The sequence below is a fragment of the Camelus dromedarius genome, unplaced genomic scaffold (genome assembly GCF_036321535.1).
Source record: "Camelus dromedarius isolate mCamDro1 unplaced genomic scaffold, mCamDro1.pat HAP1_SCAFFOLD_200, whole genome shotgun sequence".
Taxonomy (NCBI): domain Eukaryota; kingdom Metazoa; phylum Chordata; class Mammalia; order Artiodactyla; family Camelidae; genus Camelus; species Camelus dromedarius.
In genome coordinates, this window is record NW_026989858.1 from 915,935 (window position 1) to 942,691 (window position 26,757).

At 49.8% G+C, this 26,757-nt stretch overlaps 2 protein-coding genes across 28 annotated transcripts; one reads left to right on the forward strand and one right to left on the reverse strand.

Moving 5' to 3' along the window:
* Window positions 1-401: 401 nt before the first annotated feature.
* On the reverse strand, window positions 402-17,473 carry LOC135320996 (uncharacterized). 20 transcript variants are annotated; one of them, XM_064484224.1, is made up of 13 exons: window positions 17,222-17,472; window positions 15,417-15,795; window positions 14,664-14,799; window positions 12,110-12,196; window positions 11,602-11,762; window positions 11,265-11,311; window positions 8,591-8,719; window positions 8,113-8,246; window positions 7,633-7,685; window positions 5,518-5,853; window positions 5,269-5,381; window positions 3,318-3,861; window positions 402-2,205 (listed from the first exon to the last, which is right to left on the reverse strand). In XM_064484224.1, the coding sequence occupies exons 3-10, from the start codon at window positions 14,703-14,705 to the stop codon at window positions 5,574-5,576; spliced, it is 933 nt and encodes a 310-aa protein (XP_064340294.1). In that variant the 5' UTR covers window positions 14,706-14,799; window positions 15,417-15,795; window positions 17,222-17,472; the 3' UTR covers window positions 402-2,205; window positions 3,318-3,861; window positions 5,269-5,381; window positions 5,518-5,573. The 20 variants fall into 20 exon arrangements, with proteins under 20 accessions (XP_064340294.1, XP_064340291.1, XP_064340293.1 ...); XM_064484221.1 differs by having other exon boundaries at window positions 402-2,761; XM_064484223.1 differs by having other exon boundaries at window positions 402-2,781.
* A 121-nt stretch (window positions 17,474-17,594) lies between these two features.
* Window positions 17,595-25,079, forward strand: LOC135321000 (GDP-fucose protein O-fucosyltransferase 2-like). 8 transcript variants are annotated; one of them, XR_010380352.1, is made up of 5 exons: window positions 17,595-17,791; window positions 19,187-19,419; window positions 21,553-21,719; window positions 22,547-22,676; window positions 23,585-25,079. XR_010380352.1 is itself a non-coding variant. In XM_064484270.1 (5 exons), exons 1-3 carry the CDS (start codon window positions 18,093-18,095, stop codon window positions 21,558-21,560), a joined length of 336 nt encoding a protein of 111 aa, XP_064340340.1. In that variant the 5' UTR covers window positions 17,950-18,092; the 3' UTR covers window positions 21,561-21,719; window positions 22,547-22,676; window positions 23,585-25,079. The 8 variants fall into 8 exon arrangements, 6 of the variants coding, with proteins under 6 accessions (XP_064340340.1, XP_064340338.1, XP_064340335.1 ...); XR_010380351.1 differs by having other exon boundaries at window positions 17,598-17,797; XM_064484270.1 differs by lacking the exon at window positions 17,595-17,791 and adding an exon at window positions 17,950-18,187.
* The last annotated feature ends 1,678 nt before the right edge of the window (window positions 25,080-26,757 follow it).

The following is a 26,757-nucleotide window of genomic DNA, read 5'->3' on the forward strand; positions in this document are numbered from 1 at the left end:
AGAGCTGATACACACCACAAGGAATTTACAATAGTACAACCATTTTGGAACAGTATTTAACAGTTTCTTTAAAAAAGGTAAATACCTATCTACCATATAACCCAGATATTCCTCATCTGGTGCTTTAGAAAAGAAAAGCATATGTCCATATAAAGACTTGTAACCAAATATTCACTGCAATTTTATTTATAATAGCTCAAGTTGTAAATAACCCATGCATCCATCAAGAAGTAAATGGAGAAACAAATGATGGTCTATCCAAACACTGCTCACAACAAACTCTTCAGTAAAAACCCAGCACTAAAAAATACTCTGCTATAAGAAAAATAAGCTATTAATACAGCAACTCAGATGACTCTCAAAATAATTACACTGAATGAAAGAAGTCAGACAACATAGAGTAGATACTGCATTAATCCATTCATACAAGGATCTTGAAAATGCAGACCAATATGTTGTGATGGAAAGCAGATCAATGGTTTCCAGGGGAAGAGATGGGGAGGGAGGGAGGGACAACAAATGGCAGGAGAGAAGCTTTGTGGGTGATGGGTATGTTCACTCTCTTGAATGTGGTCATGGTTTCTTGGGGATATACTTATGTCAAAACGTATTAGCTGTACACTTTATACGTGTGAAAATTACTTTGCCAAGTATACCTCAAAGCTGTTTTAAGAAAAAAGGCACTTCATTCCTGATCCACCTCAGCGCCTGATTGGAGCGACATGATCAGTCCCTCACCCTGTTTGCCTAACAGGAAGGTAGAAAACCTCTCACGGAAAATAACATGTGGATTTTTCATTTGCAATGTCTGCCATGTAATAAAGAATTTCAAGACATGCAACATGTCAAGACTATATAACGGATAATATGAGAATAAGAAACATTAGACAAAGGATGCTAACCCCCAGGTGATGTAGGCATCAGAGTTACCAATAAAGGCTATAAAATACTTTTAATATATTCAAGAAAATAAGGAAATTATGGGAGAATAGACAACAGGGTAAAGACTTTCACCAGAGAAATATACTAGAATGTATTTTTAAGAGAAATCAAACAGATACTCTAGAACTGAAGCTTTCAGCTCTGGAAACAGGTAAACAGAGCTAATTAGGATCCCTTTTAAGTAAAACTTTCAGTAATGCCGGGTAAAATACAACAACAAATGTAACACAGAGCTAACTATGGAAAGAGAAGTTCCCAGGTGACAATACAAAGAGGACACTTAAAGCCCAGAGTGGTAATCTTGTGAGCTGATGCCACCACACCCTGGAGGGAAGGGGTTTTAATCTGCACATAAATAGAGATACAATGTCCATTTAGGAAAAAGGGTCCATACCAGATGTAGAAGACTCTTCCTTTATATCTATATAGTCAGAGACAGAAATGTAAAGTGGCAGCAGAGGTCACAGTGACACAGGGCCCTGGGCCAAGGAGTGTGAACACCTCTGCAAGCTGGGAAAGGTAGGAAGACGAATCCCTTCCTAGAGCCTCGGTGTGGAACGTAGCCTTGGCCACACGTTGGCTTTAGCCCACTGACAATGACTTTGCACTTCTGCACAATAGAACAGTGAGATGATGAATGTGTATTGCTTTAAGCCACTGAGTCTGTGGTCCTTTGTTACAACAGCAAAAGGAAAGAAACTCAGGAACCAACATGAACATGAACCCCATGCTGCCTGCTGTGCTGGCAGGAAGTTCTTTGTCTCTGAATCTGGGGGAGTCTCCTGTCTTCTGGCAGCATCCACAAACTACCTCATGCTAACTTGACAGCTTGCAGAGGGTTAAATCTTAACCCTGCACAGTTCTTGATATTTAGTTAATAAAAATGATGGTGTCATCATGGGTATTTTTCCATCTTTTAAATACCCTTCAGTCTTCTAATAAAGCTACCTCTAATTGAGAGACAGTGTAAATAGTTTTCAATCTTCATAATAAATAACTGTGGTTTTATTTGGTTACTTAAATTATGAATAATAATATTCACATTAGTAAAATTTTTTAAAATCAACATTGTTTAATGAAAATATCATTTCTTTTTGCATGAACATGTATTAACTACAATAAATGTTCCATGCTTTTTTCTGCGATTTACTGTTAGAGCCTTAAAGAATAATATTTTCCTCAAAAGGTATTATGGCAAAGGGATTTCTTTTGGTGGAACAGTTCCTACATCAAATCTGGTGCATGGCTCAGGCCACTGGGAACCTAGAGATGATAGATATTAGGAGGCATTATAAACACAAAATGATTTTTAAAGGAATTAAACAACTGGATGTGTGAAAACAAAGAATCTGAGAATATTCTAGTGAAATAAATGTATTTTTCAGCTTAAGCAAGACACTGGGTGAATAAATCTAAAATGAAAAAACCACCCAGAGGTCAGCAGTGAGTCATGCATGCAGTGTGACTGATCAAAACCAAGTTGTTTCCAAACCAGTGTGCAGGCTTGATGCCTTCATGAATCAAGTCTGTGTGGCACCAGGCCATCTCGAATACATGTTGATGAGGTATTTATAAGCCCTTCACCATCCCAGGACAAAGCCCACACATGAGCCACAAGACCATCACCTACACATCTGCAAAAGACACAGCATGGTGAATAGCACTTTTCTTGTTCAGTAGCCGGTGGCAGGGCACTGTGAGCAGACAGAGATACAGGGACACAGAGACACAGAGGCACTTCCCCTCACTCAGCTGATAACCTTCCGTGCATTCCTGGGGACAGGATTGTCATAAAATGCACCATGGATTGATCCTCCTCCTAGGAAAGGAACGGTAGGTCTGTCCTCAGGTTGGAGCAAGGGTGGCCGGAGGATCTCAGAGGAGCTCTTTCAGCACAAGCAATAGAAATGTCTGCCACCGTGACCACGAGAGACAGGTCTCCTGCCATCCCGGTAGGCACTTGGGCTCCTGACAAAAGCTGGGCTCAGTAAAGGCTTGAGTAGAAGGCACAGACCTGAGGGATGCCCCAGCAAGAGACAGGAGGTAGGGCCTGGTTTATACTGCTCTGGGTGTATCCCAGCCTCATCCGAATACGAAATCAGAAATTTGCAAAACAGCAGAGCTGGGATGGATCATCTACTCCAGACTCCTCACCTTACAGTTTAAATGGTGGCAGCCCTGGGAGGCAAAGCAACGTGCTAAAGGCAGAGCGTGGAAGTGGCAGCGCCAGATGAAACGCACCATGGCAACCCCCGTTCAAGGCCGCTGACACTGAGGACGGGGCCAAGGTTTCCAACGAGGAGAATGAGACAGTGTAAATACTTTGTTCCCCCCAAAACCCCAAATGGCACAAAAACTAAGGCACAAAAACTCACCTTAACTAGCTCTCTTCTGAGGGGGCTCTCTTCTGTCTCCGTCTTTCTGTCTGTCTCCATTTCTCTCTCTCAGACACAAACACATACAATTTTGTGAAAGGGGACTTCCTGCCATACAAAGACAGACTTCACATCTTCAGAGAAACACTTGACAAAGCACATTTCCAATTCAAGTCTTTGTGTGAGGTCTGGGCAACTGGCTTATTTTCTAGAACAATAGGTGGTTCCAAAATCAGGAGATCATCTTCCCCAAAGGAAGAGTTCTGGTCCGTGTTGATGAAGCTGGGGGTGTCACATTTCATGAGCCCGTTCGGCTCCTCCTCTGGCCACCTGCTGCATCTGATGGCTTCCTGGAGCCGAACATCACTGTCAAGGGCTATGGTTGGGATACCAGCTTTGGCCTTGTCCAAGCGGTCCACTTCATTGACGTAGCAGTGAAAGAGGGACCTAGATTCGTCATTGTGCTGCCAGAGAACCCCTTGGGCACCAGCGGTCTTCCAAAGTCCGACACAAAGCTGTTCAGTCTGAATCTCTTCTCGGGAGACTCTGCATTGCAATAAAGAAAACCAAAATAAAAGATCGCTCACACTCTAGCTCGGTGACCTGAAGACTTATAGTTTTTGATATCTGCTGAGAGCAAATCCCTGCACAGAGCATGCTGACAAGCACTGGAAGTGAGAGACATCACTTTCGAACACATACAATTACACCCAAGGCAAAAGTCTAGTGAGGGCCCTTGGACCATCCTGAAAAGACATCCCTCCCTGAGAATCCTCAATACTGGTGCATCGCACACCAGTGTTTCTCAGTGGGACACTCAGATCATCTTCATCAGAATTACTTAAAGTGCTTCTTAAAGTGCAGAATTCTGGGGTGCACACCCTCAGTGTCTCCAGAAGTAGGGACCGGCAGTCTGTATTTTCATAGCCACCAAGATCACTAAACATGCTCAAGTTTAGCACCGCGGTCTACATCGGGTCACCTGAGCATCGACAATGCTGTCTCACGGGGTGGGGGGGTGCCATGTGTGTCAGTGTGCTGTCCTTCCCACGTGTATCCCCTGATTCTCAGAACTGACAGTGCAGTCCCATTGGGCAAGAAATACCACCATTTCACAATGCATACTCAGGGCGCCTGACTGACAGATACAATCAGTGCTAGGAAAGGGGACAAAACTCAGGTTCCTCATCGCTTGTTTCACTTACTGTGGGACAAATGATCAATTCAAGGGTAATAAATCAGTGTATGAGTGAATAACATGACTCTCGTTAGTCCCACGAGTGCCTGGAAGAGCGAGCCTGGGCACACTGAGAATCATAACAGCCCATCTACTTAATTGTCATCCTCCCCAGATTTATGTAAAGGTTACTTCCACCCAGGCAGTGACCCCCGAAGGGCAAGAATCATGTCTGAACACACTCTCAAATCCAGAACAGAACCTGACAACACTTAGGCTCTGGGGTCTGTGTTTAGCGAGTGTGGAATCTCAGTGATGCCAGCTCTTAGACCCTGCCTTCCCATCCCACCCCTCACGATATGGCCCTTATGACCAGCTCTCCCGGGGCTGGGGCCATGGAACCCATTTACAGGACTGGAAGAATCTGATCATGTAAACCATCCCCCAGATTATCACCAAGAGTCACCTGCATTTCAGGGATCAGTAATCCCAGAAGCTTTGCAGTTCAGGCAGGTGAGGGATTTTTATATCAGCTCTGTCTTCTACTGTGACTGCCTGGGTGACATCAGACAAGGAATTCTCAAAAGCCTGAGCTTTTCCTTTCAGGAATAATCTAAATAACAAATCTCGTTGACCACTCAACCAGTGTGATGTGAAGATCAATGATTTACACAGGAGTACAACATTCACTAGGTCATGGATTTAGAATCAGAGAAAAATCATTTGAGAAAGATTGACAGAATGTAGCTTTAATGCAAATTTAAGTATTCTTACCTTTCAGTAAATCATCTTCTTCCCCAACTTATCACTTCACCCAAGTTTAAAAGATGTTTGAGAACAGGGATGAGTGTGCCAGCAATCTGGGACGCAATAACCTAAAATGTCACCTAGGAAAAAGAGGGGAGTAACACATTTTTAAAAAGCATGGTGAGGATGGCGGGGCCATCCCCCAACTCCAGACTAAGAAGCTCTAAGTAATAGATTTCCTGCCTGACTGGGGCATCAGCTGATGTGAAAACCCACCCAGAAACCTCACTGTCCAGCAGCTCCTCCGTAACACAGGCTACACTTTCTCAGAATTAAGAATTGGGGCCAGTAACCACTTTGCTGAAGAATAAAGACAAAGAAGAAGAAGAGAGTTCTGCCCCTCCCCAGGGGAGAGCCCAGACCTTGGGCTGCATGCACTGAGCCCACCTCCCAGGAGAAGGATAAACTGAAGAAGGGCGTCCTGTGAAACTGGGACAGCAAATGTTGAGATGGGAACAAATTGACCGGCTGGCCAGGGACAGCCCCCTCCGTCGCTGCCTTGGCGGCTGCCTCCGCCCCCTCAGCACATCCTGCCCACTTCCGGTGGTTAAGCTGTCAGGGAAACAGTGCTTTGCGACCTGGGGCAACAGAGGCTGCCCCCAGGACAAGCTGCGGGGGATATGGGATCTAAACCACCAGCTCCCAAGCGGCAAGCTCCATACCCCCGCCAACAACCCGCCGCCCCCGCAGCCTACAGCACCCCCGGGGCAATATGTCCTGGAGAAGGGTGACCCGGGAATGAGGGGCAGCAGAGGCCACCCCCACGTCAGGCCTCCAGAGAGATGGGAGCTTATCCTCCAGCCCGCCAGGGGCAGACCCCCCTCCTCTCCAACCCCTGATGTCACCGCGCCCACCTCCCAGGAGCAACCTGACCGGGTGTGGGGTTTCAGGCTAATCTTGGGCGGGAGAGGCCGTCCCCAGGCCAGGTCAGGGGAGAGGAGAAGAAGTGGCCCCATTAGGCGGGGCAGCCGGCCGTCGCAGCTGCCTCTGCCCCTCGACAGCATCGCGCCCGCCTCCCAGGAGCAAGCTGACCTGGAGACGGGCATCCGGCTTCTTGGGCAGCAGAGTACGCCCCCAGGTTTGGCCGTGGGGAAGAGGAGAGCAAATTGACAGGCTCCGCGCTGCAGGTCCTCTACCCCTGCCGTCGCCTCCCCCACACTTTAAAGGCACTTCCCAGGGCGCCCCTCCCCCAGCAGGCTAAATGGGACAGGTGTGTCTGGTGATCTGAGGCAGGAGAGGCCACTCCCACACCAGGCCATCGGGGAGACGGGAGCCAATCCACCAGCTCCCCAAGGCAGCCCCCTACCCCCACAGCAGCCACCGCTCCTGCCCCCTGACCTCACGGTGGCCGCCTCTAGGGAGCAGGCTGACCTGGAGATGGACGTCCGGCGAACTAGGGACAACAGGGACCGCCCCCAGGGCAAACCATGGGGAGAAATGGGAGCAAATGGACCGGCTCCATGGGAAAACCTGCCGCTGCTGCCACCACCCCCAACGTAACACGCCCGCCTCCTGGGGCCAGGCCGACTAGGATACACGTGTCTCTTAACCCAGGGCAAGAGACACCGCCACCAGGACAAGCCGCGGGGAAGATGGGAGCAAATGTGCCCGCTCCCCCGCTGCAGGCCCCCGACCCCCGCCACCCGTGCACCCTGACTACCCTGCCTCCCGCCCCCAGCAGGCAAAGTGGGAAAGGGTTGTCCCGGGACCTGGCGCAGCAGAGGCCGCCTGCAGGCCACGCGGCACAGACATGGGAGCTAATCCTCAAGCTCCCCCGGGGCAGCCTCCCTATCCCCGCAGCCACCACCTTCCCAGCCCCCTGACTGCACCGCACCCATCTCCCAGGAGCAAGCTCACCTGGAGTCGGACCTCAGGCAAATCTCTGGCGGCAGAGGTCGCCCCCAGGCCAGGCCGCGGGGGAGAGAAGAAATGGAGCAGCTCCCTGGAACGGACCCCAACCCCCAGCCGCCGCCGCCGCCGCCGCCTCCCAGGACCAAGCTCACCTGGAGACCGGCGTCCCGCCTCTACGGCAGCAGAAGCCGCCCCTGGCTCCGCCGCGGGGGAGAGCGGAGCGAATTGACCGGCTTCTGTGCGGCAGCCCCCATATCCCCGTGGGCCCTGCACCTTAACGACAACGCCTCCACTCCCCACTCAGCTTGCTGAGTGGGACAGGTGTGTGCAGCGACCTGGGGCAGCAGAGGCCGCTCCCAGGCCCGGCAGCCTGGAGAAGGCAGCTATTCCATCAGTTCGCCAGGGGCAGCCCCGCTCCGCCCACTTGCCGCTGCCACCGCCCCCTGACCTAACCGCCCCACCACCCAGGAGCAAGCTTACCTGGAGTCCAACATCTGGCGAATCTCCGGCGGCCATCGCCCCCCCAGGCCAGGCTGCAGGGAAGAGAAGAAATCGACCGGCTTGCCCGGGCAGCCTCCCACCCACCGCCGCCGCCGCCGCCGCCGCCGCCGCCGCCGCCGCCGCCGCCGCCCCCTCCGCCACCCCAGACCATTGCACTAATCTCCCGGGGTCAGGCTGACTGCGAGGATGTGCACTTGCCTTCTGACCCTGGCCACGTGCCTGAGCACCTTCCTGCACCCCTACACTCCCTGTACCTCTGCACCCCTGCCACTCTCTGCCCTTCCTCACTGCCTGCACCCCCGCATCCCCTGAACTGCCTGCACCCTCCACAGCCCCTGCACCCCTGCCACCACTTACACCTTTGCACTGCGTACACTCCTGCACCCCTGCTTGTCCCACACACCACCTCTTGGGCCTGTGGCAGAGTCTCTGCTGTTAGACCAATGCACAGGAACTCACATCTTTGCCAGTATATGAGGCATCAGTGGACGTCTGGGGTTGGCTGCAGGAAGGTACATGTTCCCGGTCTCTAGCCTGGGCCACTAGGGTGATCTCTGTGAGGTCACCCAGGACGGGCTCAGAGATGCTGTTCTCTGGGAAGAGAGGAGTTGAAACCGGTCTTGAGGGCAGAGCTGTGCTCACCAGGTCGACCACGCTTCATGTTTTACACAGGGTTTCGGAGAAGTGAAATTGATCCGGCCAAGTAAGACCGGCCTGCTCTGCGCCCACCTCAGTCCTGGGCTCTGAGGCAGACCGACTGGCTCCCACCGTCAAGACACCTGAATGGGCACCTGAATGGTCCCTTGGAGGCATCCTATCACTTCTCAGGAAGAAGTCTGGCTGCTTCCACCCCATGGCCCTCCCTCCCACGGTGCTGGCCTCAGGAAGGTTCCTTATTTGGGGAAGAAGGCAGCCCACCCCCTACCCCACCCCTCACCTTTCTCTAACCCAGGCTGGTGCTTTCTCTGCCCTTCAGAGTCTGGAATGCCATTCCTCTTCAGGTATGTCCCTTCTGAGATGGACTTGCTTCCACTCAATTCTAGGTGAGGATGCACCATGGAATGCACTGGGTAAGAGAACCAAAATAAATAGTTTTTTCTGTGAGGTTTTCTGTTTATCTACTGGGATGGGCTGTGTGTAGTTTGCTACAGCCATTGGTGTGAGAGGCTAAAGCTGCCTGTGTGTCCTTGTTTTCATCTGCCCGCTATCTTTGGGTTTTCCCTAGACACTCCTGAGACATTAACTTCTTTTAATTTTATTCCTGTTATTACACAGAGGCCCTACTGACATGGAGGTTAGGTGTTGGGGTAGCGGAACAGAGCAGGGCATCTATACTCCTGTGATTAGTTCTCATTGAGCCTGTGCCCTGCGCTGTGACCTCCACAAGTGTGTCTCATTCCCCTCACCCCAATTTGGGTGAGACAGAAGGGATTTCCCTTCCCCCAGGCTGGTTAGGCTCTGGTAAAATAATTTCTCATTTAAAAAAAAAAACACAACCCCCCACAATGGAAGAGAATGTTCTGGGTGTATTTCATTAGAGTTATTTTATCCTTTCCTGGCAGGAAGCATGAGGAGTTTTCCTATGATTTTCACTCTGAGAACAGGGTACTGTCCTCGAAGTAAAATGCATGAAAAAGAGCAGGGGGCCCCTCTGACTGGCCCCCTGAAGTTGTCACACTCAGACTTCCCCACGCTGAGTTTCCAGCTGGCCTCAGGGACCTGTTAAATCGGCCTGCCCCCGAGTTTCTTACAAAAGCGGGTTCTGCCCTGGGAGCTGTGACTCTCCAAGCCTGCCCGGCTGCCTCTCTGGGTTGGGAGCAGCTTTCCCCCTCAGTTTTCTTGTGGATCTAAGAAGAGCAGTGGGTTTTCAGCTCCCTCAGCTCTGGTGTTGTTTTCAGGACAGAAGGAGCAATTTCTGAGCTCCACACGAGCTGGACCAGAGGCTGGAAGCCTCCCCTCTTCTGCCTCCATGCAGACAATCAGTGGCTGTGGTTCTAGCCGAGTTTCTGAAGATGTGGATTTAAACACACACATCCCAGCCCCCACAGGAGCACACAGTCCCATAAATCCCTACAACTTCCACTGGTAACTACGGAACTGATGAGGACACGCGTTTCGGTGCTGCAGAGACCTGAATGCACGACTTTCTCCGTGGCCTATTAATGTGGTTGTTATGGGCCTTGTCTGAAGTGGCTTGCATACCGCACCTGGTACATGGGAAATATAAAATAAGTACTAGAACCTCCACTTTTTCTCCCTCTTGGGCCTTCCAACCTAAAAAGTAATACGTGAACTCAGACGGCCTAGTCACCACAATGAGGTCAGACCAGCCCGGCTCTCCTGAGTGATGGGCACTGACTTGCGCATTAACTCGGAACAGTAGGGGAACCGTCTTCCTCTAACTGGGCCTCTCCCCACACCAGGCACGCCCTCAGCTGAGAAGGGGCCAACTCCCCCATTGAGGTGTGTGCTGGTGGCTTCAGTGTGACCTGGCCCTGCCGGGACATGAACATGCAGTGAGGTGGAGTGTCAGGAGGAGGGGGGTCCCTGCTGGGGCAGCAGGGGGCCCGGTAGCACCCTGCGCAGCCTGGTGCCTGGGGCTCCCCAACATCTCCTACGGCCCCAGGGTCGGCTCTGGTCTGGGCCACTCCATGCACCCTCCCAGTATCTTTTCATTAAGTCCCTTTTTGGTTTTTATCAGCCAGAGGTGGCTTCTGTTGCTTGTTCAGTGAAACAGTGCATCAGGAAACCAGACTATTTCTAAGATCAGTAAAATATGAACTATGGTCAGCTCGCCGGGCAGACCGTGCAGCACAAATTCCCGCACAGGGCAGTGCAAATGCCTTACGTGAAGGGTCCTCATCATCTGTCTTCAGAGATACAGAAGCTTGTGTTTCAGGTAAAACCTCAGGGAGGGATTGAGGAATCCAAAGCTGGTTGGTTTCAAAGACTAACCAGTCGGACCAGACACCTGAGCTGTGGTCAGAAGCCTGGCTCAATGTCACGCAGACTCAGCGCCCTAAGTGTCCGGTGGGGCCGGTGCTGTTTCCTTTACAGGCTCTCGTTGGGGAGTCACTGTAGCCCCTTACACTCAGCAGGGAATCCAGCCCTCTTAGCCCCCACCCTGAGTGTTCCATGACACAAATCTCGGGAGTGTTTAATTTTCATCTTTGTTTAGGAGGATGAAGGTGGGGCAAGAGGAGAGATAAATTCACACTTAGTGACACCAAGTCACAGCCAGTACCTCCTCCTCGGAGAGCTATGTGCTCCCACAGTGGTGGCTGGGGGGCTGGGCAGAGACCCTCCTCTGGTCACAGAGGGACTCACTCCTCTGACTGCAACTGATGGGTTGGACAACCAATCCAGAGGGGACAGAGCATCTTTCCCAGGAATTTGGAACTGACACACAGAAATTAATTTCACTCATCTGGGGATTGGGAGGAGGGTGGGAATCAAATGAAACCAGAGCAGGAGAGAAAGTTACAAGTGAATGAGAGAGAGACAGAGAGACTGAAATTGTGAGAGTAAATAGTGTGAAGGAAGGATAACAATCAGGGCACAGAGGAATTCCAGCTCCTGGCAGTCTAGTGTGTCCCAGCCCATCAACAAACCTGCGGGATGGTTAACATCATTCCAGTTTTGCAGATTAGGAAACAGGCTGAAAGAGACGGGGGTTGGCTTTGGGTGCACAGTTAATTTAATTGCCACTGGACCCCTCACTTCCCACTGCCTGAAGGCACTATGATCCTCACAGGGACCCTGCAGTGCTGACAGCCTAGCACCCTGATCAAAGGGAACCTGCGGGAGTGGGAACCTCTCTGAGTTTGGAGAGTTCCCTGCACCGAGATTCCATGCATCAGCCGGCTCCCGCTCACCACAGGTTAACGTCTCCCCAGCTGTGTAGTCCCCCGACCCGCTTCCCTCCCTGCCAGGCACCCCCGTTCTTACCACCGAGTGTACTGCAGGAATTCAGGCACAGGGATGCCCAAAGCAACACGAGCCCACCGGCTGTACAAACAGCAGACTCCCAGCCCCACCTGGGCTCCATGGGGATAGTAGGTGTCCTCACCTTTGATGTACCTAAGGCAATCTGTTTCTTCAGCTGGAGGCTATAGAGAAAAATAAAAGGTCCAAAACATTGTTCAGTGAGGAATTCCTCCAAGGACCTGACTTCAGAGTCTACAAACAGTTGTGCTGGCCGCTCTTACCCCCGGAATTTGGGTGAGGTGGTTTATTGATCAGCAAAATCGCCGGTGGCCCAGCTCCTGGGCTTGGCTGCCCAGAGGGGGCTGGGGGAATGGGTAAGGCCAGGGCACTCAGGAAGAGCACAGAGGACCTGACATCTCGCCTCCGCAGTTGTAAACCCTTCCCCAAATCTCAAGGCATCGGACAGAGTGCAGCCACCACAATAATGAGATGTTCCCATCTCTTCACTCACTCCTGTTGGTTCACTTACGTGCTGAGCATCTACTGGGTCACAGGACATGACACACAGGATGGCCGATGGGACAGGCTTGGTACTTCCCCCTGGATCCTGTTCAATCTGATGGAAGAATGATCACTCATAAACGGTTTCTCAAAAGGATACATAGACAGGAGACAAACTGCAGAGTGAATCAAATTTTAAAATATAAATGAAGATCCCCCAATCTCCCCGCCTAAGATTAACAGCATAAAGAAAATAGATCTTGCCTTTGATCACCAAGGAAGTGGTCACACTCTCTCAGGAGGAAAGGAGAGTTAATCTTTGAGCTGGACACAGAAGTGCTCCATCGAATTGGACCAGGACCTCTGCATTCATTCAGCAAATCTGTATAAGCTCCTACTACTTATGGGAATCTAGAAACTATACCCATTCCCAAGGCCCTTGGGCTTTATTAGTCAACAAAATAGACACGACTCCCCATCACTGGGGGCTCAGAGTTTTAGCAGAGAAAACAGGCAACATGATGGGGGTAGCAAGAGCTTGGGGAAAAATAAGAGTGATATGAGCAAACTCAGGTGATGGTGGTGGGGTGGGAGGCAGGCAGGAGGGAATAAGGCAATCCTGGCAGATCTCAAGGAGTAATGAACTTGAAGCAGAATAGATCCGGAGGAAGAAGGAAGAGCCGGAGCCAGAGGCCCCCAGAGTGATGTGGAGAGTGTGGGCAGAGAGGCAGAGCAGGCCGGGTCCTCGAAGGCTTTGGGACGACTTTGGCTCCTAATGGAATGGTGACCCTTTTAGTGAGTTTTGATGGGATGGGTGATGTCCAATTTATGCTTTTGTTTTGGGTTTTCTTGGGAGGAGGTTAATTTATTTATTTTAGTGAAGGTGCTGAGGTTTGAACCCAGGATCTCATGCATGCTAAGCATGCACTGTATCACTGAGCTACACCCACCCCCTCAAATGTATGCTTTTATAGGCTCCCTCTGACTCTGTGTGGATGAGATTGTAGAAAAGCAAAGATGGAAGAAGTAGGCTAATTGGTGTCCAACAAGGGGTTGAAGGAGGCTCCTAGGAGGGTGGGGAACAGGGAGTACGTGGTTAATGAATTCAGAGTAGCTAGAAATTTCTAACAAGCAGGATTTGCTGTCTGTGTGTGTAAGAGAAAGAGAGAGAAAGAACATGGTTCCAACATCTGGACCTGGAAAATGGGATGGATGTCCTCTCCATCCACAGGGGATGGGACAAGATGGGGCTGAGCAGGTGGAAAGGGGCTGGAATCAGCTCAGTTCTTCAATGTCATGATTAAGGAGTCTATTAGATATTGCCACAGAAATGCCTAATAGGTAGAGGAGTCTGGTTTTATTTTCTTTCTTTTTAACATTAAAAAATATAATTTAAATGTATTAATTTTATTATGTGAATGGATTTGGAATTTTATTTCATGCCAAGGTATATGTTATAATAGCCAAATGGAAAATATATCAGAAAAGGGGAGAAATGAGGGCTTTCACAAAAACTGACTGTCCGTAACGTAGGTAAAATTTCAACGAAACAGTCTTCAGTGCAAAAACCTCATCTTGGTGTTACATAAAATTAAATGAAAAAGGACTATGTTGATGTATCATTATTTCATGTTACATAATAGCCCCAAATAAACACACTGTTTAACTATGAGGCTTGTAGAAATACTATTCACTTTATTGACATAAATACAGAAATGCAGAAAGGTTCTAAGTTAGAATAAGCATTTTAGTGGAAATAATAGAGATCTGAGCATTTCACATGATATGTATGGACTGATTCAAAATTTGGAAAAGTAATTTACACAGTAGAACATATGTATGAATGTGAAAGCAAGATGAATGAAAGAAAAAGAATATGAGTATCAGGGAGAGAGTTCCAAATGGAAAAGGCCAATCAGGGAGTTTTGGACAAATCGAGAAATTGATGGCATGTCAATTTCCAAGTCTGGTTGCTTCCACCAAAAGTATAGCAGTGAGATAGAGGAGAGACCCAGGACCCAACTCCGAGGCACATTCGCAGTAAATATTTGGAAAAAAGAGGAGACGTTGGCAAAAGACCAGCCAGTGGATCGAAAGCAGAGCGATGGGCTGGAGGCCAAGTGAAGCAGGAACACGGGGGAGGAGAAATGGAAGAGCCGGGTCAAATGCTGCCAAAGGGCCATGCATGATGAAGACTAAAAACTGACCACTATATTTAGCAACGTGGGGTCACTGATGGCCTTGACAGAGCAGTTTCCATAGAGCGAGGGATCAGGGGAAAAGCCAGAGTGGGTGCAAAAGGGAATGGCTCAAGAGAATATGCAGACAGTGAGTTTAAACGACTCATTAAAGATTTGCTGCAAAGACATGGGGTGGCAATTGGTGGGGGTCAATTAGAGTCAAGGAGTGCTGTTTGTTTCTTTTAAGAGGATGGACTTTTATATACTGATAGGAGCCAACTAGCAGGAGAACAAAATAGATGAGGTAGTGACAGAGAGGATGGATGTGGGAGTGACAGCCCGGAGAAGATTGTATGGATGGGCCCCCTGGTGACTTTTGGATGACCTGGCTTTCGATGTCACCTGTAATAAGAGGTGGAGCAGCGAGAGTGTAGTCACAGACATCAGAAGGCGAGCGGATGTGCTGGGAGTTGCTGGTGAAAGTTCTCTTCTGTTGGCTTCAGTTTGCTTGGTCAAAGTAGAAAAGTAAACTTACCAGCTGAGGGACGAGAAGGAAGAGTTACTGGAGTCATGAGCAGAAGATACAAAAGAGACTTCAGGGACAATGGGACAGTGAAAAGAGCAGAGGGAGACGGGGGGAGTGTGCTCCCAGAAAGTTACGTTTTATCTTTGAGGTCCCCAAGTGTTGGATGTGTGATTGCCCTTCCTGCTGTCTACGAAATAAAAATTGAGTATGGTTCAGGGAAAATGCTATTTCATTCTAAGAGGCTGCCTGTTTCTCAGGAACGGTCATCTTAAACTGCAAACACTACAAAAATGTTGAAAAGAAGAAATTGTGTACCCAATGACCCACTATTTTCTATAAATTTGGTTGCTATTTATTTCCCCTATCAATACCACAGAACCGATGCTGCCTAGGATGGAGATACATCGATGCTTAAATGGAAATGAAATCTGTATCTTTCTCCTAAACTCCATGGCTTCCTTAACATCCCATTCCCCTTGGAATTTAGGGGTGTCCGGTATAAGAAATAAGAAACAGTTTGAGAAAATCCCGGCTCAGAATTACACAGCACAACCTCAGCTCAGAAGTATACAGCCATAAAAATGTTTAGAAGCAAAACTCCATAACTACTCTTAAAGAATTTTGCAAACCTGGGCCTGCCCAGATGTTTCCAAACTGGAAAGGTACTCCAATCAGTTGACCGGTACGGGAACCAGAGGCTGGTCAGCCTTTTCTGTAAAAGCCAGAGAGTAAATATTTTCAGTTTTGCAGATCATTTTGTTGTAACCATGCAGGTCTGCAATAAGAAAGCGAAGAGCACTGGGAGACACGAAACAAATGGGCATGCCCACACCCTCCCTTCCACTCAGGGCAGCTTCTCTGTGGTGGGGAGCTTGGCCACAATGACTTGTTTCTTTGTTTCCATTGGTTTCTTTGTTTCCACCTTACTGCTCAATCTCAGAACTTCAAGTGAGCCTGGTCCTTCAGCATCCATGCAGCAAGAAGGCTGAGCGGGGGTGGGGATCCCACCTGACAGAGAAGAGAGATGGCTTGTCACCATGACATGAGACAATCACACCTTCCGGGGTGAAAGGGAACAAAGATAAGGGAGGGGCACAGCAGTGGGACCCCTGGGTCACCTGCCAGGCTTGCTCTCCCTCCATGGCCACCCTGGGGGCCTGGGTGGTGTTGGAACTCAGCTACAGTGATTAGGCTGAGGGGACTCAGGATAAAGGACCCTCCGTCTCCACACCGGGTTCCAAACGCAGCCTCTCTAAGTCTACCCTCTGAATTTCTGGAACTCAGCTGGAAGAATACATGATCAGGCCAGACCCAGAGCCCAAGCCAAACACGACAAGGGTCACGTGGGGTTGTAACCCCGTGCTCAGCGGTCGGGGTCTCCTTGCAAATCTGCAGAAATCCCTGTTCTGCCTCATTACTGGGAGAAACCCCACATCTCTTCCTGCTCTGTCTGTTCTTCTCTTGAGGCTATTGTCCTGGAGGGATGCAGAGTCCTTGAACCTGGCCCTCCAAACGTACATAAGCAGCCTGTTCAATAAAACAAATTATGCACTTCTTCACATTTGCCAGTTTTTTGATTCCAGAAAGGCTGCGGGACTCTTTCTCACTGTCTCCTGTGCCCCCACCACTTGGTGGCCCTCTCCTCATGGAAACACGATTTCCCACAACTGCACCCTGCCTCCCAGCTTGTCAGAGGGGAGTGACCCACAAAGACACAGGTGTTTGTGAGGATCCTGTCCCCCAGCAGAAAGCCTACTCCTGGAGCCACGGACAGGGATCTGGCCTCCTGAGCCGCTCAGCTCTAATTGAAAGCCTAAACTTGGGACCCCGAACATTGCTGACTGAGTTTCTGAGACACCTGGGCTGGAAGGGCCTGATTTTTCTTTCCAAGAATGGATGTAGCGCAGCCTCCATTTTCAGGGCTGACATTCATGACGTATCTAGTTCCCCCAAATGCACCCCAGGAAGGAAAGGCCCTTCCATCCCACTGGTTAGAAACCCAGCCCAGGGGAGTTCCGAAGCACTGCATTGCTGTCAGGTCCAGCACCCCTGCAGAGTGGCCCCTGGCCCTGAATGAGCCCCTTCCCTGGGCCTTCCCTGCCTCGACATGACCACAACCCAGGTGGTGCTGGGGAAGGCAGGGAGTGCAGTGAGGGGAGGGGGTAAGCAGAGCCCCTTGCTCTGGAGTGAGGAGACCACAGAGAAAGGCACACACCACCCCGACCCTATACCCCAAACTCTTAGCCCCGCCAACACAGGGGCCGCTCTGCGCCCTCTCACCGTGGCTCTCCTGTGAGACTGCACCCAACCCGACATCTGGCACCCAAGCCCTACCTCCCCTCTTATGACAGATCCCGTCTTCTTGGAAACTGCCTAGCAGCGCGTATTCAAGGCCGGCAGCGGGCCTGGCGGATCTGCACTTCAGGTGCCCTACCTGGCCAGCCGTGCGTGCCTGGGCTCAGTCCTCTATCTTGCCCACCGGTAGCCTGGGTCCACGTCCGGTGCAAGCGGAGGCCACGGAGCCCAGGCTGATCCCCACACACGGACAGGTGAGGGTGCCCCCGCCTCGCTGCCCCGCTGTCCCGCCCACTGGTGGCAGCAACGCCCAACCTCCGGCCGGCGCCACATGCAGGTCAGGACTTCCGCGCGGCCCTGCCCTCCCCGGCCCCGCCCAGCTGTCCCATAAGCCTCCCCCCACCCCCGTCCTGGCTGCGCCCTGGCTCCCATTGGCTCCGCAAGTTATGCCCTCGCACAACTAGACTCGGGAGGACGCACGACGCAAGCGCTAGGGGAGGGCCGCGCGGAGTTGCCATGGTTACAGGCGCCACGCTCTGCGCGGGCCGGCGTGCGCTTCTGGGGCGGGTAGCGGGCTCCGGAAGTGTGCAGCTGCCCGGGACCATGGCGGTGCTTGCTGCTGGGGATGGCGGCTTGCTCGGCCGGGCGACTAGTTCTGGCCTGGTCAGTCGGCGGCCGACATCCTGTCTGGGGCGGCGTCCCACAGACGGTAAACGTACGTCCGCGCCGTCGGTGGGGCCGGCGGACATGAACCGGGGTGGGATCGGGGTTGGGGCGGTGGCCGGGGAGGGCTGTGCTGCCGGGGAGCGTGTTGGGGCGGGGCGGGGCAGGGCTTGGGCACAGCCTCAAGCTTTCCTCCCCCTCAGGCCCTGGGGCTGGGGCCGCGAGTCTGGGTCGCCCTTGGTGGCCGCGGCCTCCCAGAACCCCCCGGGAAGGGCAGGCAGAGGACCCATCTTAGATGAAGCGGGGCCTTACCCGGGTTTTGAAGAGCCCCAGAATCAGATGTTGGAATGGGGTGGCTTATCAGTCTTGTTTATCTGCAGGGAAATTTCAGTTCCATCCAGATGTTGGTTCCTTCAGTCAACCTCAGGAATAAGACACAAGGGTCAGTGCCGATAAGCAGTTATCTAAGGCTTGACTCAAAATAAACTATGCGGGGTGTAGGGATGGTAGATGGGACCCTCCCTCTTGAAGTTAGCAGTCTTCTGGGATTAGAGGCCCCAGTTGAGGATTACATCCTCATCTGCAGTAATGGAGTTTGTGAGAAACACACAGAGAAGGGAGGGGTGTGGTGGCGGTAACTCATTACAGAATCCAGGACCCTTGCCTGGCTCTTGTGTAGAAGAGTCTCGCCTTGGATAGGGCAACAGTTATCAAAGTGTATCCAAGGCCCCTGAGGTGCAAGACCATTTTCATAGAAACGCCGGGATGTCACCTGCCTTTTGCACACTCTTGCTCTCCCGAGTTCCTGCGGGGTTTTCCAGGGAAAACCTGGCCTGCGATATCACAAAACAGGGAATGCAGAGGCAGATAGGAGAATTCAGCTCTCACCAGTCCAAAAGAGATTTGCAGAAATTAAAATCACTGCTATTCTTCTCACTAATGATTTTTCTTTTGAAAAATAGAATTATATTTTGTTTAAGAGTATTAATGGTAACATACAGTAGATTGTTAATATTTTTAAGTGAATTCATACACTTTTTCTAACTTCTTGTTTAACTTCTAACACAGGAAATATTGATAGATTAAACTCACATAAATAGCAGCCTTTTGGAGTTCTCAGTAATTGTTAAGAGTGTATAGGGTTCTGTAGAACAAGAAGTTTGAGAGCCCCTGGAGAACGGGTGCTCAGATGCTAGTCGGGTGCTTAGTGGTGTTAGACGGATGCCAAGATGTCTTCCGCAACTGCTCCCGGACTTGAAGTAATTGGCCACATGGAGATGGGTGGGCAGTGCCTCCACTTTACAAACCAGAAGCTGCTGAATGTGTCTGGAGTCTAGGCCATGGGCTGTGCAGGGATTCCCGTTGTATCTGTTCTATCTAAGCCTGGATTCCTGTGCAGAGGCCTGGCCCTGAAGACCCGCTCTCCTTTGCTCCCTGCCAGGTACCTTCTGTGTGACTTCAACCCTCCAGAGGGCTTCAACCTCCGTAGGAACGTCTGCATCCACATTGCCTTCCTCCTGAAGACCCTGCTGAAGATGGAAGAGCCGGTACTGGTGCAATTCCCTTGGGGCCACCTCTACCACTGGCAGAGCCCCGATCCCTGGTCCGACTCCTTTGACCTCCCAAGTCTCAACAGAAACATCCCTGACATTGAGTACGAGCAGTTCATTGCAGGTGAGGTGGTGGTCATTTAACTGGGGCCAGGTGGTCTTTGTTCTGGTTCCAATCTGAACATCGGGCCATCTTACTTTGGGCTTGTCGGTCTGCTTAGGGGCCCTGCTCATGTTTCCCACACTGCAGGTGAATTTGGTTTTTCCATAGTTTTTTCGGGAAGTCAATTTGAAGTGTATGAGCTCTATGTCCCCTCCCCTCTGAAAACCCTGGCCTCCTGGTGAGATGGAGCGGTGACAAGGAGGCCACTGCCACAGAGGCCCTTGTCCCAGAAAGAGTCGCTCGCTGTGCAGTCAGGGCTGTTCTTACCTGTAGGAAAACACGATGTGTGTGTAACATGGGCCACGTGCTGGAGAAGATATGTAACTGCCCATCCAGTATAATTTGGTCCTGCTCAAGCTACCCATTTTAAATTTTGTAAGAGGGAAGGGTTCAAGATTTTCTTTGAATAAAGGTATTTAGAGCTTATCAATTTTTTTTAAATTGAAATGTGATTGATTTACAATGTTTTGTTAGTTTCAGTTATACAGCTGTTTTGTTAGTTTCAGGTATGCAGCATAGTGATTCAGTTGTACATATACATAGTCTATTCTTTTTCAGGTTCTTTTCCATTATAGGTTGCAAGATACTGAATATTCTTCCCTGTGTTCTACAGTGAATCCTTGTCGTTTGTCTGTTTTACATATAGTAATTTGTATCTGTTAATCCCAAACACCTAAGTTTGTTTTATAAGTCTGTGAGTCTGTTTTTTGTTTTATAGATAAGTCCATTTGTATCATGTTTTTAAAAATTCCACATATAAATGATATCATATGATACTTGTCTTTGTCTAACTTATTTCACTTAGTGAGATAATCTCCATTTCCATCCATGTTGCTGTAAATGGCCTTATTTCCTTCTTTGTTATGACTGAGTAATATTCTGTTATATCTAAATACCACATCTTTATCCAGTCATCTGTCAGTGAATGTTTAGGTTGCTTCTATGTCTTGGCCATTGTAAACAGTGCTCCTGTGAAAATTGGGGTGCAGGTATCTTTTGGAATGAAGGTTCCCTCTGGACGCAGCGCTCGACTGTGGATTGCTGGATTAGGTGATAAGTGTTTTTTTTTTTTTTTTTTTTGTCTTTTGAGGAATCTCCATACTGTTTTCCACAGTGGCTGCACCAAACTACATTCCCACCCACAATGTAGGAGGGTTTCCTTTTCTCCACAGCCTCTCCGGCATTTATGGTTTGTGGACTTTTGAATGATGGCCATTCTGACTGGTGTGAGATGATAACATTGTAGTTTTGAGTTGCATTTCTCTGATAATTGAACGATATTAAGCATTTTTTATATGCCTATTGGCCATCTGTGTGTCTTCATTGGAGAATTGCTTGTTTAGTTGTTCTGCCCATTTTTGGATTTGGTTGTTTATTTTTTTCTTATTAAGTTGTATGAACTATTTATATAGTCTAGAAATTAAGCCATGGTCAGTCTCATCTTTTGCAAATATTTTCTCCCATTCCATAGGTTGTATTTTAGTTTTACTTATGGTTTCTATTGCTGTGCAAAAGTTTATAAGTTTAATTAGGTCTCATTTATTTATTTTGGCTTTTATTTCTGTTGCTTGGGTTGCTTAGATTGCCCTACGAAAACATTGCTGAGATGTATGTCAAATAATGTTTTGCCTATGTTTTCTTGTGAGAAGTTTATAGTGTCGTGTCTAATATTTAAGTCTTTAAGCCATCTTGAGTTTGTTTCTTTTTGTTTTTTTTGCGACTCTATTGTATGCTTTTGATTTGTGCTTACCTTATTCTTCAAATATATCAGCCCATTACTATATCTATTTCCTTTAGACTGATAATCACGTAGGCTCCAACACATCCTAAGAATAACGAAGAAAAAAAAGAAAGAAAAAAATCTACATATTCTTGCTCCCCTCTCCCATTCCCAACTTTTTTTATTTTGATGTCCTTTTTCATTTTTACATCTTTATGTTTATTCTCTTGCAACTCGTTATTGCATTTCCAACTATGGTTTTCCTGTTTCTATAGCATCCTGCTTCCTTTCTGTTTAGAATGGAACCTTTTAATGTCTCTGTTAGGTTCAATATTGCTGAGTTATCTCACCTCCCCCTCCCCCCTTCCCCCCAGGCCTCTGAATCCTCAGTCCAGGGAAGCTAAACCATTGTAGCCTTCATCGGTTCTGGGAAAGCAATCTTCAGAGTGGGAAAAGACATTGAAAAATAATATTCTGTGAGTTGCATTCTACCCTTGCCCAGAGATGAGAAACATCTGAAGGTGGAGGAAAACAGTTGGAGGTGGGGAACACAAAGTCTTTTCTCTTTTTGCTACTGAAGAAATGATTGCTTTTGTAATTAGTGATGATGCCCTTTAAATTGGTGAGATCGAGATTCCACAGCTTCAGCGCCTGTGAATAACCAGCTGGGAGAAAGCCCTCTAGGGCCCCTGCAGTGGGAAAGGCAGCCCCTCTGAGCACCTGTTGTTCTGTATTCTTCCTGCCTCCACACGGGTTCCCTAGGCACCGTGCAGGACGATGCAGTTACCCAAGGTGGAGGACGGGGAGACCCCTGCTGTGTGGCGAGCCACAGAAGCCCACACTTGAAGGACAAAATGTAGAGTAGTGGGGCGGTCATAGGAACAGGGGATGGTTGAGACCCAGGATGGTGTCCTGGAGTCCAGCAGCCAAGGCTGGTGGGGCAGATGGGGCCCTGGGGCATGGGCAGTCCTTGAGGGATCTGAAGCAAAGATAGGAACCAAGAGACTGGATTCGTGTGGGGGTACGGCACCCCTTGGAGGCTGTGGGGCAGCTCAGTGGGCCCAGGGGGAGCGGGCACTTCCCCAAAGCTGGGTTGACAGGTCACAACCAACTCACTGGGGACCGAGAGGCACTGAGTCATTTTTAACTTTTTGTCCCTCTTCCTGGAAAAGAAACTGCTGCCTGTTAAATAGCCTGTGTCGTTAGTGAGAATTAAAGACATGAAGCAAGATTGCCTCAAAAGTCATCCATTGTGTAGTTGTTAATAAGGGTCAAATGAAAACTTGAATAGATGAAATGAAGCATTCATCAGAGGATTTGAAACTCCTTTAAAATAAAAATTCTTGCTGCCTTTGTTCTTCATTTCAGGGTTCACTTGGTGATAATAATCATAACCAAAGCAACAGCAAACCCTTACAGTACTCTGTCCTGCTGTTCCAGGAACGCTGTCTTCATGACAACCCAATGAGTTGGCACCACTATGAGTTCCACTTTAAAGGTAAGGACATTCATTAATCACACGGCTAATAAATGGCAGAGCTGGGACTTGAACCCGAGCTCTCTGGCCCCAGAGCCCCCTCTCAGCCCCTTCACTGCAGCTCATCACTTGGCATGCCCGACACAGGCCAGCATTTACGAGCAGCGTGACCTTGGCCAAGGCTGCTTCACTGCTTGGTCTCTGATTCCTCATCTGTAGAATGGGGGTGTGGGCAGTGAACTCTGTGAGCTCAGTGGTCACTTCCTCCAGCTCTGCAATTCTACTGCTTTGAGTTAGTATAGTAAGTATCCGAGCCCCTACATGGCCCACACATGGGCTGGCGCTTTGCTAGGCCCTGGGTTACGGAGCAAAGTAAGATCCGCCTGCTCCTCCGAGGAGCCTGTGTCCCTCCACGGCAAACAGCTGCGAGGCCCAGGCTCCCTGGCTGGCGGTCGGGGGCTGGGCAGGAAAGTCTGATAAGAGAAGATGGAGGCAGAGCCCCTCCGGGAACAGTGGTGGCCACACAGCTCTCAGGAGCGAGAGCCTCTGTCCAGGCTGCTGAGAGGGGGATCCTCATGAGGCCAGTAGTCCCCCCAACCTAAGCCCTCAGGACAAAGATCCAGCCATCCCTGCAGTGTCACCATAGAGCCAGTCCATCCTCATCACTGTGCCTCTGTGCTCCTTTGTCCTCGGGCCTCTCTTCCCCCTACACCCAGAAGACTCTTCTCCCTCTCTTCTCTGAGTGCCCCCTCACTTCACCCGTGGTCCCTGCTTCCTGGGCCACCATCACTGGAGTTGACGCTTTGCACCTTCACAAACCCCGTTTGATCAGGAGCCTGGGTTGGCCTCCTTGTGCTCACTTTCCACCTTCAGATGATTGCTCCTCCCCTCGTGGGAGCACATGGAAAACCCAGATCCTTTCCTAGCAGTGCCTGCCACCCTGGCCTCCCTGCTCATCTGCCTCAGTCAGGAGCACCTGGACCACCAGCTCTGTATTGCCTCGCCTCCTACCATCAAGACGTCAAAGTTCATTCTCCTTCCACCACCCAGTATGGTCATTGTAGGGTCTTCTTCTCCGTCAGCCTGAGCCAGCCACCCCCCATTCACCCTACCCCCGGGCTCATACCCGGGCGTGTCTCCACCCCAGGTCCAGCCTCTCTCCTTTAAGTGCCCACCTCTAGCCGTCCAGCTTCTTCTCCACCAGCCTCCCTGGCCCTCCTTCACCCTCACTGGGGCATCATGCGCTGACTCCTCTGCTTTCCTGCCTGTCCACGTTCCTCTTACTTCCACTTCCCCACCTTCCAGCTCTGCATCCACAGTCAGCACTCTCTTTATGACAGACAAAACCCCCTTGAGCCTTGACCTTTTCAGTTCCTCACCAGGCCGACTTCCATCTCGGTTCACCCAGCTCTACTTGTTCTGAGCCTGCAGGCAGCAGGCTCTCCCAGCACAGATTTCCAAGACTACAAATCAATGCCCACCATGTTGCCGCTGCCAGGCAATCCTCCAGGATTTCTATAGTGAGCACATTTCCCCACTTATCACTCAGTTATGTCAACATTCTCTGCTCTCTGCACACCTCTAACCTTCCCTCTTTCTCTTCCCTGACTCCCAGCAGATGGTCATGCCTCCTGCTTCAGAGAGAATGACATGTCACTGGAAAGGAACTCGCTCACCTACAGCAAATCTGCTCACCTCACCTTTTATCTGTCCCTTTCCCACCTGGACTCTAGCTGTAGTTGTTCTTAATTCAGTGAGTTTAGTTGACATATATACACACAGTTAAAAGCATAGCACACTATCGGCTACCTTCTAGGGGTTACTTTTTCAATTTAACATGGAGTGTGTGATTCATCCACTTCATTGCATGTACCTGCAGTTCATTTGTTTTAACTGATCTTAAATGTTGTGTGTGTGAAAGTAACACAAGGCAAGGGTAAGCCAGGATTCAGGATGCTGGTTACTTCCTGTGAGAAGAGGCCAAGAGCAGGATAGGTAAAGAGGACACAGTATGTCACTGTCAATATTCCTGTTATGATGCTGGGTGATAGGTTCATAACTGTGTCTTATAATATTAATTTTAATACATAAATACTTCTGACAGGCAAATAAGATGAGAATGTGTCATGAACCAAGACATACAATGGGTAATATTACATCATTATTGATATGTAATCTTGTTATATTATATATTAATCATTATCTTACATTATTTGTTATGGGTTATATATTATATAGATGCATGAATAATATATTATGTATATAAACACCTACATATGTATTATATACTATCTGCTAATAAATAAACAGAAGATAATATGCTAGTATATCTTCTATTATGTATTATTTAATAAATAATAACATACTCTATCCTGTTATATGACATGGAACATAATCTTTAATAAAATAAGAAATCTGTCAATATATATTGGTAATTAATAAAATTAAAAAAAAACAGCGCGCAGCTTTTAACGCCGACACCGCTCCAGCTGTCACTGTGATTTCTCTTCCCTTTCATGGCCGAGGTCCTCACAGTGCTATCCGTTCCCCCTTTCATCTCCTTATCCTGAACCTTCCTCCTCCTCCCATCCCATGCTGCCTTCTGCCCCGTGGCCCCTCTAGTCTCCAGCGGCTTCTGGGGCACTGATCTGCGGGCACGGTCTCAGGCCCCAGCTCACCTGCCTGTCCGCCGCCTCTGCCACCGCTGGTGGGGGCGGGGCGGGGGTCAGAGTGCACCCCTTGTCCTGGAAGAGAACACAGCCCAGACTGTGACCAGCAGCAGGTGTGGCCGGGAACTGCAGGACTTGGGGGAGAGCCAGACTGTCTGCATCCAGACCTGGGGCACTTGGAGTGTGAAGAAGCCCCGTCCTCACTGCCCCTGAAGTGAGGAAAACACCCTCAGGTGAGTTAAAGTGCTTATGACCTAGGTCTGTTGGCTGGAAAGGACAAACGGGCCCCTAAGGGGAGGGTAGTTGACGTTCCAGGCCCCACCAAAGCCCTAAGGGCTGGCGGGGAACCAGGCTGGACGCTCCACTGGACCCAGTGCCCCCTCGGGGGTGGGGCCTTCGGGAACAAGCAGAAAGCCCTCTGTCTCTGGGGGGGGAACGGGGCAGTGTGGGAGCATCCCTGCAGCGAGTCAAGTGAAGTCAGGGCCTGTGGGATCCATTTGTATGGCCACATCGAGCCTCAGCAGAAGCCACAGCAGGAGTGGATTCCTGTCTCTCCAGCTGTCATCCTCGTGTCTGAGTGCCAGGCTTCAGACCCGATCCCCTGGGGCGCTAGGACAGTTATAGACAGAGGCGGCTCAGGGAGGCCTCAGGAGGGCGGTACTGGCCTTGCTGCCAACACCATTACATGAAGATCAAACAATCCATCGATGGGAAGAAAATAAGAACCATGGTCACCTCTGGACCCCAAGCTTAGACGTGGTGCATGGGGGACATTTATCGACAATTCAGCGAGGTTCTGGCCAGAGCTAGAGGCCAGGGCAGCAAGCCGGGAGTGACCCTGAGGAGCATCATTGTGCAGAGGCTGGACTGGGTGTCTGCAGGCTCCTCCCAGGAGAAGCCTCAGAGTTTGGGAGGTGGCTAACATGGTTCCTTCATGTCACCAGCAAGTGGTGCCACCTGTGGAAAATCAGCTGTGATCCTGAGATGGGTCAGCCCTGGGTGATGTGATAAAGGCTCCTACAAGAGGGGGCGCCAGATGGACAGTGAACCAACCAACAGGCTGATGAGATTCCCACCTGTGTTTATCGTGCTTTCGTAGCCAAGAATGAGGAGAGAGTTGAATGGCTCACCATGAATATTTTAACAACTTTAGAGAGTTCCATGTCTCACTGCATTTAAGTGTCACCTGGAAGAATTCAAGCAGTGTCTAGACCCAGGGGAGGCAAACGGCCTCTCGGTTCCTCTTCAACCTGGCAAACCCAGCAGCCCTCTATGGCCAGACCTTGGCAAGTGCCTTCCCTTGTTATAACAAAACCCTTCCCCCGCACGCCTGTGGTAAGCTTTTGTTTTTTTTAATTAATGGGAATGAAGGTACCTTACAGCCTCCACAGACTTTTCCTTAGGGCTTCTCTCCTTAGACCCGGGCCCCCCGC

What these genes read in the sequence shown, in the direction of transcription:
- LOC135320996 (XM_064484224.1), bottom strand. Translation starts at nt 14,705, where the DNA reads ATGTCTGTGACTACACTCTCGCTGCTCCACCTCTTATTACAG. An exon ending in TTCCTGCAGTACACTCGGTG is followed by an intron (nt 11,312 to 11,601) that starts GTAAGAACGGGG and finishes CGTCTCTTTCAG; the next exon opens with CCTGTTTCCTAATCTGCAAA. An exon ending in TGATGTTAACCATCCCGCAG is followed by an intron (nt 8,720 to 11,264) that starts GTTTGTTGATGG and finishes TCTCTTACCCAG; the next exon opens with TGCATTCCATGGTGCATCCT.
- LOC135321000 (XM_064484265.1), top strand. Translation starts at nt 18,093, where the DNA reads ATGGGGTGGCTTATCAGTCTTGTTTATCTGCAGGGAAATTTCAGTTCC. An exon ending in CTCAGGAATAAGACACAAGG is followed by an intron (nt 18,188 to 19,186) that starts GTCAGTGCCGAT and finishes GCTCCCTGCCAG; the next exon opens with GTACCTTCTGTGTGACTTCA.